Consider the following 18,075-nt stretch of genomic DNA (forward strand, 5'->3'; position numbering starts at 1 on the left):
TGACTTGTCAAAACCAACCTTGTGTAGGCAATCTGTGTTATCAGACTCTGATTTATCTGTGGCTAAACAGTGAATATCACTGAAGCCTGTTTTAATGGTTAGAGGAACTGGGAAAACAATTAAATGATATTAAATTCCTGTATAAAATTGAAAAATATTATCCAATAAATTGCAAATAACCTACATGGGAATATTTTCTAACTTTTGCACATTTTCTACATAAAAGGTCTTGTTTCAACCTAATTTTTTAATGAGGACTAATTAAAGAAATCTTAGAGGCAAAAGATGCTTCTTTTTCTTCTGCCTGTTGTCAAGAAGCAGGAACTGGTTTCATTTCATATGAGTAGGATGTAGATAATAAGCCTTCTGCTCCCCTCAGCTTTATCCTAATTTTCTTATAGTTACTATATAGCTGCAGGAATTCCAGCTCTACAAGTGCAGAAAGACTAGGCAAGCTTTTACTGAGGTTGAATGCTTCAGGATTTATCTTCCAAAGCCAAGATCACATCTTAGTGCATATAGTAAACATACATATATTTATATATAAAAATAAAATATATAATCTATACTATCCTTCCAGTCATAAATGAAGCAGACCAAGGCAACATTCCAAAAGATTATTAGTATTACAAAAAACAGCTCTAGTTCATTTGTCTCTTTCCTGGAAAGAGCAAGCTGGCTTCAGTACTATGGCACTTTATGAATTGTGAAGTATCATGCTAGTATTCATGAGCACTATTACCACTTTGCTTTCCCTTGTATTCTACAATTTAATCTTGAATGTATGTCTTGAATGTTCGTGCTAAGCTGCTTTACTGCCTGAGATGTCTTCATGCTGGTATCCTGTAATAAAACCTTGTGCAATTAAGACATATTTCAACATTAAATGGATTCCAGCTGGAAGACAAGAAAAGGGAGAGTGATGTTTTCTCTGATTAGTGATGTTCAGGCACTGTTATTCTGGGATGCTGCTCCCTCTGTGGATACAAAAATGTACCATTTGCAAGTCTCTCAAACACCTTCATGCACGGTGCCTGCAGCCACAACCCCAGTACCTGCCACCAGCCCAGATCCCAGGAAACCTTATTCCATACAGGACAAAGGCTGTTGGAACACAAAGCCCCATCAGCAGACAGGACTTCTTTTGAAAACCTCTTAAAGCCCCATGGGGCTGTCTGAAGAAGCCCTTTCCTTCATGATATCTCTGCCCTTTCAGAGAGCCACACAGAGCCTGGACAGCTGGGGTGTAATACAGCCAAGCACCTTGAGCAGGGAAATTTGGTGCATCTGCTTCTGCATTAGTTTCCTGACACTTTGTTTTGAAATTTAATTGACAATAATTAATATTTTTCAGTAATTTCCCCCTGGGTACATCTAAGAGATCAGATGCCACAGGGAGTTTGGAAGATCTGACTGGCTCAAGTCCCCAGTTCAACTTCATCTTTAGGTCCAAAGTTAGCAATGATGGAAATAACTGCATGTAACACTTTATGAACAAAGAGAACATAGAGAAAAAAAATCTCAGGGTTGAATAATCAGTATTTATTTTGCATTCCTGTTTGGTTTTCGACTTGTTTTGTTGGCAGGATAAAACAAATCAAGGCTCTTTGTTTGAAAAATATTAGCTAAAGGTTTTCCAGTACAACTCTCTGTTGTTTTCTCCCACTACTTTGCAACCACAGATGGTTTGTTCTTTTACAGACACACATCAAACACATTATTACTGGATGGCACTGAAGCTTCAGTTAGTAAGAACAAACATAGTCAAGCAGATAATCATGTACCTTTAACATTTTTTCCCTTTTGTTCAGTGATATTGTTAGGGAAAACATTACATACCCGACATTCTCTGCATCTTCATCACACTCAGCCCTGTATTTGCAAACTCCACATTTTGAGTGTTTTCTCTGAACTTCTGTCCCAGATCCTTCATATTCTGGAAAAAAACCAATAACAGAAAGGATGACTTTTAAATTAAGCTCTGTTTTTGCTTACCTAAATCAATTTGCTTTCAGGAATACTGTCAACATAAAGCTGTCATGTACTGAAGCTATTAACCTTAATAGTGCTCTCTTTTTGAAAGTCAGTCAATTGGAGGTTGGTAGAACTGTACCAGTGATAGAAAAGCATCCCAGAAAGCACTAATGCTTCATTGATTGGCTCTTCCTTTATTCTTATTTCAGTCATTTTTATTTATTCCCGCTTCACCAGGCACATAACTGGCATTGACATGTATCCCAGTCACATTTACTCTTAATTGCCACTGATAATGTATAAACCCTGTCCCTTTAGATGTCCTTGAATATTAGGTACTGGGGATTTAAATGCTATTTTCTGTGACAGTCTTTAATTACAGATATCCTTATGCAAGGTTACTGCTTGCAATTTTTCCCCTTTTTGATTCCTGCCTATGAGATTAGACTGTGCTCATATGTCACATATGCTGTGGTGTATTTTCCAGACCACTTTGTTTAGCTCCATAGGAATAAAAGAAAAAAGTTATTAACTGGCACAAATCTGGTAGAAATGCTGTGTCCTAAAAAGTAAAATCAATTTCTCAAATATTCTGATCCTAAAAACATCCACAACAATTTAACTGTTGACATGGACATCAAAAGTCTTCACCAAGTAAGAGAAAATTTACTTCATGACGTAAAAGATAAATAAATTATACTCTTACTCTTTCACTACCATTAGCCACTCCTATTTTTGATTTTTAACAAAGTGATGAAGGAGAGCTAGGTATCTGAAAGGAAGGAAAAGAACCACAGAATTCTGCAGAGGGAGTCAAGATCCACTTAAAGAATCACAGTATGGTGATGGTGCACAGCTGACTGCACCAGGCTGCCGGATGGACGGACATCAAAGCGATTCCCTTCCTTTCCTCATAGCACAATTTATGTGCTGTGGCAACAGTAAATCAAACACCACCAATGGAACAGCTGAATTTACATTCTTTAAATACAAACAGGAAAAAGAAATCCACAACAGCTCTTCCTAATTTCCCTGGATCTTGGCTGCAGGGAATCACTCCCTCTGACCTGTGGGGCTGTGTTTCCATGAAGAATGGTGCAGGTGAGACCTGCAAGCTAACTGCCTTCTGTCTAAATCATGCTGTGCATTTTTCAGAGATTAATACCTATCAAACAAAATTCCTGATGTAGAAATTCTATCACCACTCTTACCAAGTTGCAGTAGAGGTCATCTGCTTTTATCTTTACAAATGCACATCTTATTTGATTTCTCCTTCTTTCCACATGCCACATTCCTGTGCCTACATTTGGCATTTTAAAGTGTCCTTTAGTGTCAGATTTCACTTTTCCATGCTAATAAATGATCCTCTACGGTTTTAATAAGTTAAACAAATGGCACTGCTTTCATTCATGATATTTCCACTTCTTTTTCTGTTCTTATGACCCTTGATGCCCTTTGTCAGCAAGTTGACACCTTCTGGAGGTACAGGTACAAGAGCTGGACATATTGTTCCAGAAAAGTTGTCACCAAAGCCAAATACCATTCGAGACATTCTTCACTTTAAACATCTGACAATCATATTGCTTTTTGACCATTTTCCTGCACTGACAATCATACTTACTTTATTATCTACTTTATTCCCCAATGAATACTTTTCAGGGTCAACAGTCTGTAGGAGAGATGTTTTCCTGACATCAAGGAAAAATTACCTAGGTCCTGCACTTGCTACAGATAACTGTCCTCAGACATTAAAATCCTGCCTGCTTGTGCACCCTGTTAGCTCAGTGACCTGTTCTCTGTCATCCACACCAAATCAGTGCTGACTGATTTGCTCCCAGGTCACCAGTGGAAGGGGTCACGAGGCCAAGAACAGTCTCTAGAAGCACACTCATTTTCTGCCAGCTCCCTAACATTTAATGATCTATTGATTTCCAGTATTTTTTCATGTTAGATGCGCACTGTGTGGATGCTGTGCTCTCTAGTTACTTGGACTTGTGTGAGATTAAAGATGGCATTTGACTGAGAAAGGTAAAGGCTCTGCGGTGGTACTCTTAAATAAAATGTTCTGTTGTACAAATGCCTTTCTTGGAAAAATCAGTTTAAAAACTGGTAATTTTTGCAATAAAGGTTTTCCATGAACTCATAGTGACTGGCATTAATATTTTTCCCCTCCCTTAATTTTGTACTCAGTTGATTTTTCCACCTTCTATTTCACTGCTGTGCTTCCCATAGGTGCCAGAATGAGAGGTTGTTGCCCCCTAGTCATCACATTTATCTTTTCTGAAAATATTTCTATATTATTTATCATTATGCTACTGAAGATAAAGAGACAAAAAGTCATCAACAGCCTAAAGAATTCTTTACCATCCATTTTAAAAGCTTTCAGGAGCAAACCTGGCAAACTTGCTGGTTACAAAATAGTTCTTCACCATGCTTAAAATCCTTCTATGGTACCACTAGCATGGAAAACATTTCATAATAACCCATTTATACTATCTGACTTGACTACAAATGCAACCAGAGTGCTTTACTGACCACTTTTACTGCCCTATAAAATAAGCAAAATAAGTAACACACACACCAAGCACATGCAGCATACGCATCCTTCTTGTTCCACTCAAGTTATGCTCCCTGTGAATGTCCCAGCACCTTTTTATTTTCAGAATCATAGCCCACAACTACTTGTTCATTGTTTCTATGTATTATTTGATGTAAAATTCTCTCTTTCCCCTGCCCCCCTCCCTTCCTAAAATTGCTTTCTCTACCTTTTAAAATTAAGTTTGTTTTTAAAAAATTGTGGCTATTGTTTTTTCCTTGATTAGATTAGATTGCTGGACCTCATGTATATCAGTGACCCACAATATTCAGAAGCATCTTTTACTACTAGCTGCATTATATTTTAAGCAGTGACAGTATTAGACACTGCATATAATAAAGACTGATGTCCTGTTGTGGTTTAGGAATGGTTCTCCCCATTCAGTGTCCCCAGCAAGAATCTCCAAATCATATGCTGCTCTCTGGCTCTGCTCTCCCCTCCCCCTTGCCCCTGTGGTGGGATGATGTGGTAAACTGGAGGTATAAAAACTAAAACTCACAGGTCGAGGCAAGAACAATTTACTGGAAACAGCAATGAGATAAGAAAACAAACAGTAACAGCAACAATATTAAAAACAAAAGTGCACAGAAGAGAGAGTGATTCACATACTAAAATGCTCACTGCAGCACCCATATTGACTGCAGCCATACTGTCCCTACCAGAAAAGAGCCATTCCTTCCAGAAAAAACTCCCTTCCTCTGCCCCCAGCAATTTGTGAGGTGGTATAGAATAACTGCTGGGTCCTGGCCATGCCACCTCGTGGCCACTGCAAAAATGAACCTTGCCCCAGCTGGAACAAAGACAAGTCCCTCAAGAAAACACAATTCAAATTCCCACCAACACAGAGTAGATGAATATTGTTTTTCAACCCGAATTGGTAGCAGACCTGTACACCTGTGTCCTGTTAAAATATGTTAACCCATTAATATTTGGGAGCATGTTTCTCTGGTGTAAGCATCTTCAAATGGCAACATATCCCTTGACATGTTGCCTCTCCCTTCTCCTTTCTCCCCCACATTTGATTGTTCCTACATAGGCTGTAGGCATTAATTTTAATATTCCAATCAATTGGATCTTCCCGGCAGGTTTCAGTAATAACAATTAGGTCAAAATATGCTCCCAAATGAGCAATTCGGTCTCCTCTTGTTTATTATGCAAACTTCTAATATTGATGTATACATGACTAGAGAATTTCTTCTTCTTGGTTTTGTGGGTATCTTGTTAATTCTGTTCTTGACATATTAATTTGATGTTGAGTGAAAGCTCATTTTCCCTCTCTTTTCAGCTTCCTTACATGTTTCAGGGCAGCACCTCATTAATGCTCTGTCCTTCAAAAGAAACAAGGCACAAAGACAGGATCAGTGGCTCCCAGTTGTCTCTCTGAGCTGTGCTCCCTACACTTCTCCTCGAGTCATTATTCCTGTGCAGAAGATGGCCAGCTATATCTTAGGAGCTGCAGGGCAGGAGCCTGCCAATGGAGAGCAGCTCTAGAGGAATTGGGCAGCAGTAAATTGCTTCCCTCAGCAACTCATTTGTGTGTTCCTGCAATGGTAATGTGGCTGGGTTTCTGCTGAGGGCTTTCAATCAGGCTTAAAGCAAGAGCATCCATCTGTGTCAAGGTGAAGTTTTGTCTGCCCTAAGGCACAGCTTGGAAAGGGAGCTATGCTGTACATTTGTATTTATCACTGTTCCCAGTGAAGAAGGGGGAGCTGGAACTCCTCAGTAGCCGTGTGTAGATAAAATTCCTTGATAGAATGTCCAGGAAAGCCCCTCTGAAAACCAATTCCTAACTGGTTTGGGATCATGATGATTTTTACTGTATCTTATGGGATTAACTAATCTCAAAAAGATTTCTGACTGTGATTCCTTCAGTATGACTAGCACTGGAAATTCCTCTCAAAATACCACAGTCCACAGAACTGCGCACTAAGGACTGCAATTCACTCCAGAGTTCAGTGACTTATCCTATGTTCCATTAAATTTTAGGGCAACTTTAATGACACACTTAGTTAAAAAGGAGATTGTTCCCATAATTTGAAAGAAAGCTGCAAACCTGCTCTTTTTGTCTGTAAGTATATATTTAAAGCAAGAGCAACACTACCCTGAGCTCTCCCAAAGTTTTGGCAAGTGATGTCTTGAATTCTCTTGATCACACTGCTGGATCATATGCCAAAGCAGTATTTGGCAGCGTGGAAGGTCCTGCTCTCTTATCCAACCACCCAGCTGGCTTAGAAGCAAAGCCTGGCTTGGTCCAGCAGAGCTCTATATGTGGCTGAAAGATCCTTTCCATGTGCAGTATGGACCACACACTGCTGCTTCAAGCACTCTTCAGTAAAGGCACCAGCCTATGGAAGAGGATTTTGCAAGAAAAGGCATTACAGGCTTAACAGGAGGATGCTGGGTCTACTTATGACTGAGGTGCCTGGAGGAGGGGAGTTTGAAGATTGCTCTCCTAATCACAACCCAGCCAAGGTGATTGGCTTGTCATAAGCCCAGTGCTTGTGACAATGACAATGTGTCACTCAATAAGCAAAGGACATGAGGACAAGCACTGTAGGGCTCCCGACCACCGCTACCCTCATGAGATGTTAGGGATTTAACAGGCCTGAGAACTGGAACTTCTGCTTTGCTTCTGTGCATGTGACACAGTGGATAATGGCAGGAAAAGCTGGCATATTGCAAGACTGGATCAGCTTTCACACTGCAGAAACCTGCACTTAAAGAACTCGAGTACCCACTTACTTCAGCACCCTGCTCAAAATGCAGCTAACTCCTTTTTCTCCAAAGGATGACACAACAACTTCAGAGTAAGCAGCAGGGAAAATAAGCATGATTAGATGATGGTAGGAAATAAAGGACAAGAAAGTCACCAGATGCCAAGGGAGGTGTCCCACAATTTCATGAACACACTGCATACCCAGTGCAGGGTATATTAGACGAATCTGTCCTCATTTATTACATATCCTGTGCAAGAAGGAAAAGGAGTCTGTCTTTATGTGCCTCTGGCTCCAGCATCCTTCCAAGCATGCTCCAGCATCCCTGAAAAACCTGCTTAGAATGAGTCTCCACCAACAGGATGCCTGAACATTTAGGGTCTTTGCCTCTGCCTTTGTGAAACTTTGATGTAAAAACAGCAATTCTTGCTTGTTTTATTTCAGTGCTAATTTTACCTACATAGAATGTGATCTTGACAACAATAAATAGGGCTATTTGAAGCCGAAGTGGCATTCAGTGACAAGCCAGGTGATGGAATCCGCATCTTAAATCTTTCTATGTCACACATCATTGTAGAAATAGCTAAAAGACCTGATGCTACCTCCTATCCAGGGTGCTAATCACCACCAAGTTTCTGCAAGTCATATTAAAATACATTAAAACAAATCAGTGGCACTATTACAAATTAAAATAGAAAATATTCAAGGCTCTAAATTGTGTGTGTTTATTCCACCCTGACTGTGTGACAATTACTGGATAAGTGTTGTCCCCAATGAGGGGAAGGAACAGATGGCAGCCTGCTAAAAAGCACATACTGTATATCAATTTATTAATTACTAAATGCAATCTGCTAGACGTTCATCACAAGCTACTTCAGCTATTAAATTTCAGAGGGATTAGAAATTCAAAACAAATTATTTTAATAATAATTAACTTAGCTATATGTATTGCAAGCATGTTATTTCCTTAGCTTAAAAGCCTGAAATGATTGGGTGCCATCTGTCTAACTACCATTACAACTTTTTTAATATCAAAAGGGCATTTTGCTCAGGTACACAGACAAACACTGAACAAAATTAATTAAAAATTAATGTTATGGGCATAGTAGGGCACTTAGAAATCTCACCCTTGTTGGTTGATTATTAGAGCAGGGAACGTGCTTCTTCTAGGACAATGATTTGTTTCTGAGAGGCTGGCTTGAAAAGCCTTTACCATTTGTTAGCTCTTTCATGGTGTATGTTACGAATGCTGATGGTTTTCAACACATTCTTGCAAAGGCTTTACTATATCACAAAGTCAACATCACAGCTGTGAGCTGGCAATCTACTTTTTTATGTGCATGTGATGGCCTCAGAATAATTTTTCATGCCCCAATCTACATGTTCTGGAAATACATCCAGCAATTCAAATATTGCTGCAATTTACAATTGACAGAGATGAACATAAACCTGAGCCTGTACCTTGTCCTTTTCCAGTTCTGCCTCAAATTCTAACAAAATATTGATGAAACAAAGGGACTAATTTTATGACTGTGTTCTTCAGAACAGGGAAATTGCAGAATGATTCATATGAGAATATAGAGAGAAGCCCACATTTTAGGTGAAAATTTAAAGGATACCACCATCTTCAGCCATGACACCAGCCAGGCAACTCTTTAAAGTCTGAGTAAAACTCTTTAAAGGCTGTCTGACATTGCCTTCTGTAGAGTGAAACATAATTGTAGAGTGTTGAGATTTTTGAAATTTCTCTCATTTCTGAATTGACAATCATACACTCTTCTAAGAAGTGGCTCAGGATACCCATTGCCACAAGTGACCAACTGCTTGGCTTCATAACTACAATTTTTATTACGCTAATGAAGTTTCAGGCTTCTGAAATTAGGAAAATGGGTCCTTTTATTACAACTCATGCCAACAGAGCATAGAAAATTGAAATGGCTCATTCAGAATGTCAGAGGGCAACTAGACAATTGTGTCATCCTTAAAAATTATATTACTTCATCTCATTCAGGCATACTGAAAAAATTCTCCCACAAAAATTAAGAATTCTCTTAATTCTTTTCCTAAAATCTAGCATTTTTGTAACTGTGGAGATGATTTGTGGAGAACCTCAACCAGCAGTTCCATGGTCTTTAGGTGTTTTTTCTTGTAGCACATGATAACTACTAAGGCAAGATATTGTCTGAAGCAATCTTTGAGGAAAAAAATCTTTTGTTTTTCTCTTGTTTCTAAATCTACTTGTCTTTTTTTTTTTCTTTTTTTAATGTAGAAATGAATGCATTAACATCATAGTTTGGGAGTAGGAGGGGGAATATGCATGAAGTCAAGTTTCAGAATCATCAATGAGATTGTTCTGCAATGAAATTCAGAAAATGAAAAAGAACAGTGTGAATCAGTAGCACAAATCTTAGCTGAACATGAGGCCAACAGCTAATTTCAGCAGTGGTGACTGCCTCAGGCAGAGCTATAGCAACTGAAGAGCAAAAATCAGATGCTTTCCCATTACTTTCTTTCAAAGTTAAAAATCCAGCAGCAAGCAGTGCATCTGCAGAGCGCTTGCAATGCCTCCTGAATGCACACAAGCAGCTGTGCTCATCCATTCCGTGTGTGCAAGCATCACTGGTGCACACACAATCACACTAATTGTATGTTTGAGAAACACAGCAAACACTGATTGTGTGACTAACACCTGGAATCACAGATCCTAGGAAGAAAACACAAGTCTCTAACCTAGTATGTCTGCTCGCTTGCTGCTTCTCTCTCACTCATCCTTGCCTTTTTCCACTTCCACTGAAGCTTCCTTGTGCTTCCAAGCAGCAGCTGTACCCAATCCCTAGGGCACAGAGGCTCCCCAGGGAATTAGGTTCCCGTTTGAGCACCCTTATCCAAGAGTATGAGATTAAATATTCCTTTATTGAGAAAATGAGGAAGTTTGGGCCAGGATGAAGTTCTGCAGCAGTCTCACAGCTGAAATAACCAGAGGCAGAAGTGTGGAGGGCACCGTGGAGCACCTCTACCTGCAGGTCACCGTCTGCCTGGGTCCCTATCCTTTCTTCTTGTATGAATTCCAAACAATGCATCTCCATCCTCAATAGGTCAAACAGTCTTCAAGAAGTCTGGTTTTCCTTCTGAATTCCCTTAACTTGTAGTAAGATTTTCAGGTTTTAATGTTTTCATGTAACACTTTTACAGCTACCTCAATTATGAAAAAAAGCCCAAATTCCAGTTACAAAAATTTCCTTGGATTTTCAGCCAGGACAGAGTTCAATAACCAAAGCAGCAACGATTTCCATTCTTTGAAGGATTGCTTTCAGACATAGAAAATGGCACAACAGGTTGAAGAGTAACCAACTGTCCCACAGAAGTATTACCCAACACCCAGTTTAGCAAGGAAGGTGCACAAGGAGAGATATATCAAATATCCAAGATATATCAAATATACAAGATATATCAAAAAAGGAAGAAGAGCCAAGCTGGATTTTCAATGTTTCATTGTTTAAATTTTCTTTTCCGTAGCTTAAAATTAGGAACTAAACCTAACTGTTTTCGTACTGAACAGAAGAAGGAACATTTCAGTTGGCCCAAAGGCACTCAGAAGAAACCCCAATAAATGAAGGCCTAATGGCACAAAACTGCTGGAGGACAGAGTGGGTACATTGTTCCTTCTTAATTCAATTCCCAGGCACTGCAGAAACTCACCTGGGGCCAAGGGAACCAGATTCAATTCTTTCTGCCTGAAGTGAACTGCATCTACATATTCCACCTCCCAAGACAATGCACCATCTACTTCTGCAAGGTATCCAGGGACCACCAAACCTCCTCAGCCGATGGCATTCTATTTTGCATAAATAATTCAAATGCACTGGCATGCTGAGCCCCAGCTAACAAAGCCCTTCCACAGCACGAATCCTTCCTCCCCAGCTCTTTGTCCCAGGCTCAATGAACGTTTCAAGTGAGAACAAAAAGAGCAGCAATGACAAAGGGAAGCCCATGTGGGTCTCTCTTGCCCACACAGGCGGATTTGGGCTCAGCCTCCTGCCCAAATCAAGGAATGAGTGTATTTGAACATGGACCTTTCACCTCTTCAGCGTGCAGGCAACAGAACATAGCATGTTCTGGCCTATGTTTTTCAAAATTTCTCTTGAAGCTAAAGAATCCTGACATCTATCAGTTGGCTGCCAATCCCTTCCAGGGCAACACAGTAACATTTACAAGAGACTTTAACCAGCATACAAAAATATTATTAGAAAATACTGCAGGAAAAAAAACCCCAAACCCAACTAATCTCAATGGCATTCAAAGTTTTCTAAAACTGTTCTAAAAAAAAAAAAAGTGAAACATGAATGACTAAATTACTGCCATCTGTCTCCTACCATAAATGCATAGCAGTACCAAGACCAGAAAGTTTGGCTTGCAGGGCGCAGGCCTAGTGGAATAACAGGTTGGCTAACAAAGGGGGAAGAAGAAGCAAACAGAGCTGGGGAAAGAGTGTGAAGCATCAGAAAAGTCACCTGTGGAGGTAAGAAGAGGAAGCGTTTGAGCAGAAAATTGTTCCTTCTGACACTGGCCCAAAAGGAAACAAAGGTGAGAATGGCCCTAGCAGCAGCTAGCAGCAGCCCAGGAATTTACTGATAGCAGCTTATTTAGGGGGAGGGAAATGCCCCCCTTCACCTCCATACAGGAACAAAAGAGTGAGCTAGCTCCTGGTTTTTGAATAATTAACTGTTACATTTAGCTACACGGTGATGCCATAGATGGCTTTCCCCAAAAACACATTTTTATGTAGCTAGACAAGATTTGCAGTACTTCAAAACTCAGTCCCATCACCATGAAATGCAACACCTTCTTAACACTACCAAAGCCTAAAAGCAAAACAGTTTTTCTGTGTTTGTATATATCTGTGTCTCATATTTTTCATTCTATATGTATTCTTGTAAGTAGTATCAAAGATAGAATTAAGATAATTTTTTTTTAACCCTTGGAAGAAGATTAAGATATGTTGAAAGATGGGAACTCTTCTACTACCATCAGCTGTACTACATCCCCTCTTGGAATATACAGCAATATATATATATATATATTTGAATATATATATTTTTGAACAAAAATATTTTAGTAAAATACTTCATATTAATAGATATCATAATGCAATTGTTTTATATGTAAGGCAACAAGCTCAATCAAGCATAAAGTAACAACTTAGATGTTTTAGACACTATGGAAATAAATGGAAGGGGAAAATGGTAAGAAATTTATTGTGAATGGTTATTTTCTGGAGAGAAATACAGGTGAAATAGGGATCTAAATATTGCACTGCATTGCTGGTAACAAATGAAAAATTATATAGGTCAAATCTGAGAGAACAATATTAGTGAAATGCCAACTACAACCTATTCCTCTACCACTACTGTTCTGAGATGGTCCAATATCACTGCAACCTTAAAGTTTATTTTAAGTGCCATAATTTTCCCTCAATTCATGTGCTATACAGTAGCCATGTGTATATATGTGTATAAAACTGGCATACATTTGTTTAACAGAAAGACCAAAACCAAAGATAAGTGGAGTTTGGTACTCACCTCCTTCTCCTGACCCAGAGCCATTATCTGAAAAAGAAAAAAAGAAAGCAAATGAAAATATTGCTCCAGGAGCAGCTGTTTGTTCAGGAACTTGTCACTGTAAAACATTACACAGATGTTACATTTCATGAGCCAGCTGTAAAAACAAATATCCCACATAAGGTCTGGCATCCTTTAACACTGTTTGTCCACACTCACTGTGCCCTCGTCTCTCTCTTCCCTGTCAAGATGTTACTCAAGGAACAGCATTATTCAGTACTGAAAACAAATATCTTTCTTACCCTCTTTTCAACTGTTAGAGATTAAAATTTGTTAAACCCAAAAGAGATGAAGAGTACAAATTCCGATTTTTGGAACGTTTATTTTTCCTTACCCTCTGGCTCTGGGAGTGGTACTTCAAGGCAAACTTCAACACCTAAATCACCTGACCGCAGAAGTACCTCCAGAAGACAACTAGTCATCCAAGTAAGGTTGATTTAAGTCATCTAATGACAAAATTGCTTCTGTCAGTTGAGTCAATCACTTGGTATAAAGATGCTCTAATGGCATTGTTATTTCATTGACACTTGACTGACTGGATTAGCATCTGGTGAGTGGCAGCTTTCAACTGGATCCCATTTGCATTAGCAGGACTTGAGCAGCAGGACTTGAGCTTCTTCACCAGCCCGGCCAACTAACTCTACTTCAGAGCAGCATGGATCTGTTTAGGGATTTTGCATGTGCATCCCGCTGGGCAGCGCTCTGCACGGGCTTCAGCCTGCACAGCAGTAAAGTCAAGCCCTCAAACACATGAACTGAGTCACAAAACCCCCTGCCTTTCCAGCTCAGAGGAGGGGGAGAGGAGAGAATGGAGTGGCAGCTACTGTCAGTGGATTGTTTCCCATTCCCATTAGATTAGCTGCTCTGGAAGCTGAGGAGAGGAGCAGAGCACATATTCTGCTCATCCCACACCTCTCCTTTCCTGCCTGCTTTGGTGATGGAGAAGGCAGCTGAATTTATCTGCTAAAAACTGAAAGAAGGGGGCCAGACAGTGAGAGGAGTGGGAATTTTGCTTCCACACATGAGGTCGTTGTTCACATCAGAGGAAAAACCAAACCCTCTGTTTGCTCAGTTCCCTCCCCTGCTTTTCTTGAAGGAGCTGTATTTCTAAGAATAATTCCCTCTAGTGCGTGGATGAAAGTGTGAAATTCCACGTTACTGGGTCACTTCACACATTAAAAATGATTTCCTGTCACATGGAGTATCAGGAATAGAGATTTGTTTTTCTTTTGCCTTAATTTCCCTTTCTTTCCTCCTATACCACTATTTGGTATCTAACAGACTGAGCTTGTAACCTTACAGAAATTAACACAAAAACCAGAAGGTTCTGCTCTCCATTGACAGTGACCCACTTTACTGACAAAGCATGCAATCCCATATAAAATGTCCTTGTTGAGTCACTGAGAAATATGCCTTATGATGCAGTATTGCTTCATTAGGAATTTGAAGGAGCATGATTTACTTATATGAATTAATATATAGCATTATTTGTGGTGGTGAAATTGTGCCATAAGCAGTTTTGGGGGAGAGGTAGCTGACATAAAAATATGAGCAAGTTCACCAAATGTGATGCATATGAAAGACAAAGGGCAAATGTCTCAGAGTCTTGACTTTTTCTATATTTTTATTTCCAGCTCTCACCTTCTGACTGCTTTCCCCTGAGGTGAGAAATGCTGCTCAGCCCAGTGTGAGGGGCTCTGGCTAAATCCAGTGTGCACAGGGCAGGGCAGGTACCACACATGGAAAGCACTTGTAAATAATGGAGTTGAGGCTCAGACCACCCATCTCTATAGATAATTGGCTTGATATACATGAAGTCCACCCGGCAGGACATCACAGCAGCAGGATAGATTTATTTCTACCTCTCTGGACTTTCAGTTCTCAAAAAGGATTTAGGAAAAAAAAAAGTGTCATCATCTATAACACTGTATCATTTTCAACTTTTCCCTGGGAGCTATGCTAGGACTCTCATCTCCAGGGTAACCATGCTAAACTAAGCTGCTGTTCCTGCTTTTTTTTCTTTTCTTGAGCCTTGGCTAGATTTTCCCAGGCAGCTGCTGGTTAAAAGAGTAGCATTTTTTTCCAGCTTACTTGGACAAGGACCCCTGCTCTTTTCAGGCCTTTAATGAATTCAGTGTTTTCAAAAGTTGTCTTCATGCACCAAGATCAGTCAAGAAAGATGCTCAAAGAAGTGAAGATGCTGGACACAAGCAGCATTCCCCCAGCCCCTGGTCAGTAATTAGAGGAGGAGTGATTGATCTCTATCTTTACTTAAGCCACCCTTTTCAAATAGGTGCCTTTTCCTTCAAGGTGTTCAAGGCCAGGCTGCATAGAGCAACCTGGTCTACCAGAAAATATCCTTACTCAGGGCCATGAGGTGAGAGCTGGATTATCTTTAAAGTCCCTTCCAAAGTTCTTTCCAAACAAAACCATTCCACGGTTCTATAGAAAATATGCTAATACACAAATATACAAGCTTCTGCTGTGAGCTGCTTTAATCCATAAGGAGTTTCTGGATAAAATACACAAAGAAGGGCTTGGATGAGACACAGCATCTTAATGCTGTAAGCACTCAGCTACAGTCAGAATCTCCTTTTTTGTTCTTTCTGAACAGGAGCCATTTCTGTACTGTGGGTCTGCTTTGGTGCAGAGGCAGAAAAAGCTCCCCAAAACCAAAAATACCTGCAGCCTCTCTCATTCAGGAGGGATGGCTTTTAACTCAAAGTAGCATAAAAATGGAACCCATCTCTTGCCCATTTAGAGCAACAGCTCCAAACTGCTAAGTACAAACAGGAGGGCAAACAGTCCACTGACAAATTTTAAGCAAGTGGACCCTTCCATAAGCCACTCCTAGGAGAATAAATCCTGTGCTTGTTTCTAGTTCTGCAAATGGCTTTACTCCCCTTTTTTCTTTCTTTTTTTTTTTTTTTTGACTCAGAAATCCCTACAGAAAGCAATGGACTGTGGTTTCTAAATGTATACAGTACACTGAGAAACTGCAAGTATAATCAAGTACTACATCATTGTGTGGTAACATTTTCATGTGCATACAGTATAAATCTGGCAGCAGTCAAAATCAATATTAAAACCTGTATATGCAGACCCAAAATTTCATCCATACATTCTCTTTCATTTCTCTAAACAACCATTTTTAATGTCAAAACTTGCATTTTGTTTATTTCTAAAGCATCTATAATTGACTTTTCTTTAAACATTGCTTATTTTAGAATCCTGAAACTCTGACAGCCTTCCGGCAAAGAAAATAAGAAAATACGTTGCAAATCACTTATGTCTGTAAAATTTTAATCAAAATATTACCTGCCAAGAAACAGAATAATGATTTAGTGACTAAATCACTCAGTGTAGCCTGTTACAGTGCTGTAGCTACAGAAGGTATCAATCCCTAGCAAATAGGAAGTATTTTATTCTTGTATGAGATTCAGAAGTCTGATATACTTTAAATACTAAACAGTTGTTCCAATACTAAGAAGGAATTTCATCCTATTGTCTTGGGTGCATCCCACCAGGATGAAGCTTTGCTTTTTAAAAACAAAACTCTGACAGGAAACCAGTGAATCTCTCTCCCAGATGATGCCCTAGAACAAAGCATTTTAATAACAAATTCAAAGGCAGCCAGTGAAAATTAATGGGGGTCTACCAAATATCTTTTAATATTTGATATTGATATCTGAGTCTCCATGGAAGGTGTGTCCTGGGTTGACTATATGATGCTTTTATCCCCAATCATCTCATTCTGTTTATGTTGAATAATAAGTTTTGCACCTTTAAGAGTGTTCCAGAGTGTGAAAGGGGGGAGAGAAGAAGCGTGCAGTTTGTTTTCAGACACTGCACTCCACTCCTACACATTCCTGCTCCTGACTGTGTTGTCTGCAGACAGACAGCGGGACAGAGCTCTTTTTTTTGCTTTTTAGTTAGTGTCAGCTAGCTGAGGCAAAGAAGTTCCCTGGACTGTTTTTTTTCCCTTTTCTTTGGACCTCTTGAAACTGCTCTGGACTGAACACCCAGGAGAGCACCGGCAGCTGCAGCTGTGGCCCACCGGGCCGGGCCTGGCCTGTGACAATTCCAGCACCGGAGGGACTGATCAGAGACTGAGTGAGCTGCAACCCAGGGATGGGGCTTTCTCAGTTTGTAATCTCTTTTGGAGTGGCAAGGGGTCTCATTGTTTGATATTGTTTTGGTTTTATTGTTTAATAAACAGGTTTTTTCCACCTTTCTCCAAGGACGTATTTTTTCCTCCCGGACCAGTTGTGGGGAGGGGCCGATTGGATCTGCTTTTCCCACCAGAGATCCTTTGGGGGATTCTTCCCCAAATTTGCTCCAAACCTGGACAAGGTGTAACAGATCAAGAGCACAAATATGTCACCGTTTTGGCAGGGCATGGAGAGGTCCTGGGTGCTGACCTTTAACATCCGATATTTTCGCGTCACCCGAAGCACATCAGGCACTCAGGGAGCAGCAGGTGCCATTCTAGCGGAGCTCTGCTGAGGCACTTAAAGTTGTGGCAGTGTAAGTGCAGTACTCAGAGACTGAATCAGAGCCTCTGCTTCACAAACCTGCTTTCAGCACATTTCTGGAGCATTGTGTTTCAGTACGTTTCTTGATCAGTTACGCTAAGTGCTAAAAATTATGCTGCATTTCCTGGGTTTTATGTAGGACTTAAAGAAAAGGAGAGGAAGGTTGAAAAACAAAAAATCCCCTACTAGCTGTATAATGTAGTAATTAGCTGCCAGCAACCTGAGGCTGAGAAGAATCGATTTTTCATTTCAAAATTTCTTTTTCTTAGTAGAGTAGAATGCATATATATGCAAACACACCTTGTTGTTCCTAAAACATTATCCTAGAATTTTGTTGTAGTGATAGAAATAAATTTTCATGCTGTCTGTCCATTGCTTAAAATGACTTGAGCATGAAATTAAAAAAATAAAATTTAATTACACATCCTCAGTGCAAACCTTCATATTTCTTGGGTGTTGTTATAGTAATATGTGAGTCCTCCAAACTGGATTGCATTTTTTTTCCTATTTCTGCAGCATCTGGAGATAATTTACTGGTGGGAGACTGGGAAAGACAAGTAGATTCAGTCATCAGCCTGAGAGATGCTGGAATTATGCTTCTGATCTGGGCACGAAACGTGGGCTTCCTTCAGTAGTAG

At 39.9% G+C, this 18,075-nt stretch overlaps 1 protein-coding gene across 2 annotated transcripts in view; it reads right to left on the minus strand.

The window, feature by feature from the left end:
- The window catches only part of TMEFF1 (transmembrane protein with EGF like and two follistatin like domains 1), a 114,660-nt gene that overhangs the window by 23,203 nt on the left and 73,382 nt on the right, over positions 1 to 18,075 (minus strand). For both annotated transcript variants that reach the window (XM_054284874.1, XM_054284873.1), the window contains exons 4-5: positions 12,864 to 12,890; positions 1,840 to 1,936 (exon numbers count right to left, since the gene is read on the minus strand). In XM_054284874.1, coding sequence (XP_054140849.1) covers positions 1,840 to 1,936; positions 12,864 to 12,890 — 124 coding nt within the window. The remainder of the gene's footprint in view (positions 1 to 1,839; positions 1,937 to 12,863; positions 12,891 to 18,075) is intronic.

The sequence above is a fragment of the Melozone crissalis genome, unplaced genomic scaffold (assembly GCF_028551555.1).
Source record: "Melozone crissalis strain CALT ecotype California unplaced genomic scaffold, PUWL_Pcris_2 ptg000042l_1, whole genome shotgun sequence".
In the NCBI taxonomy this organism is placed as follows: domain Eukaryota; kingdom Metazoa; phylum Chordata; class Aves; order Passeriformes; family Passerellidae; genus Melozone; species Melozone crissalis.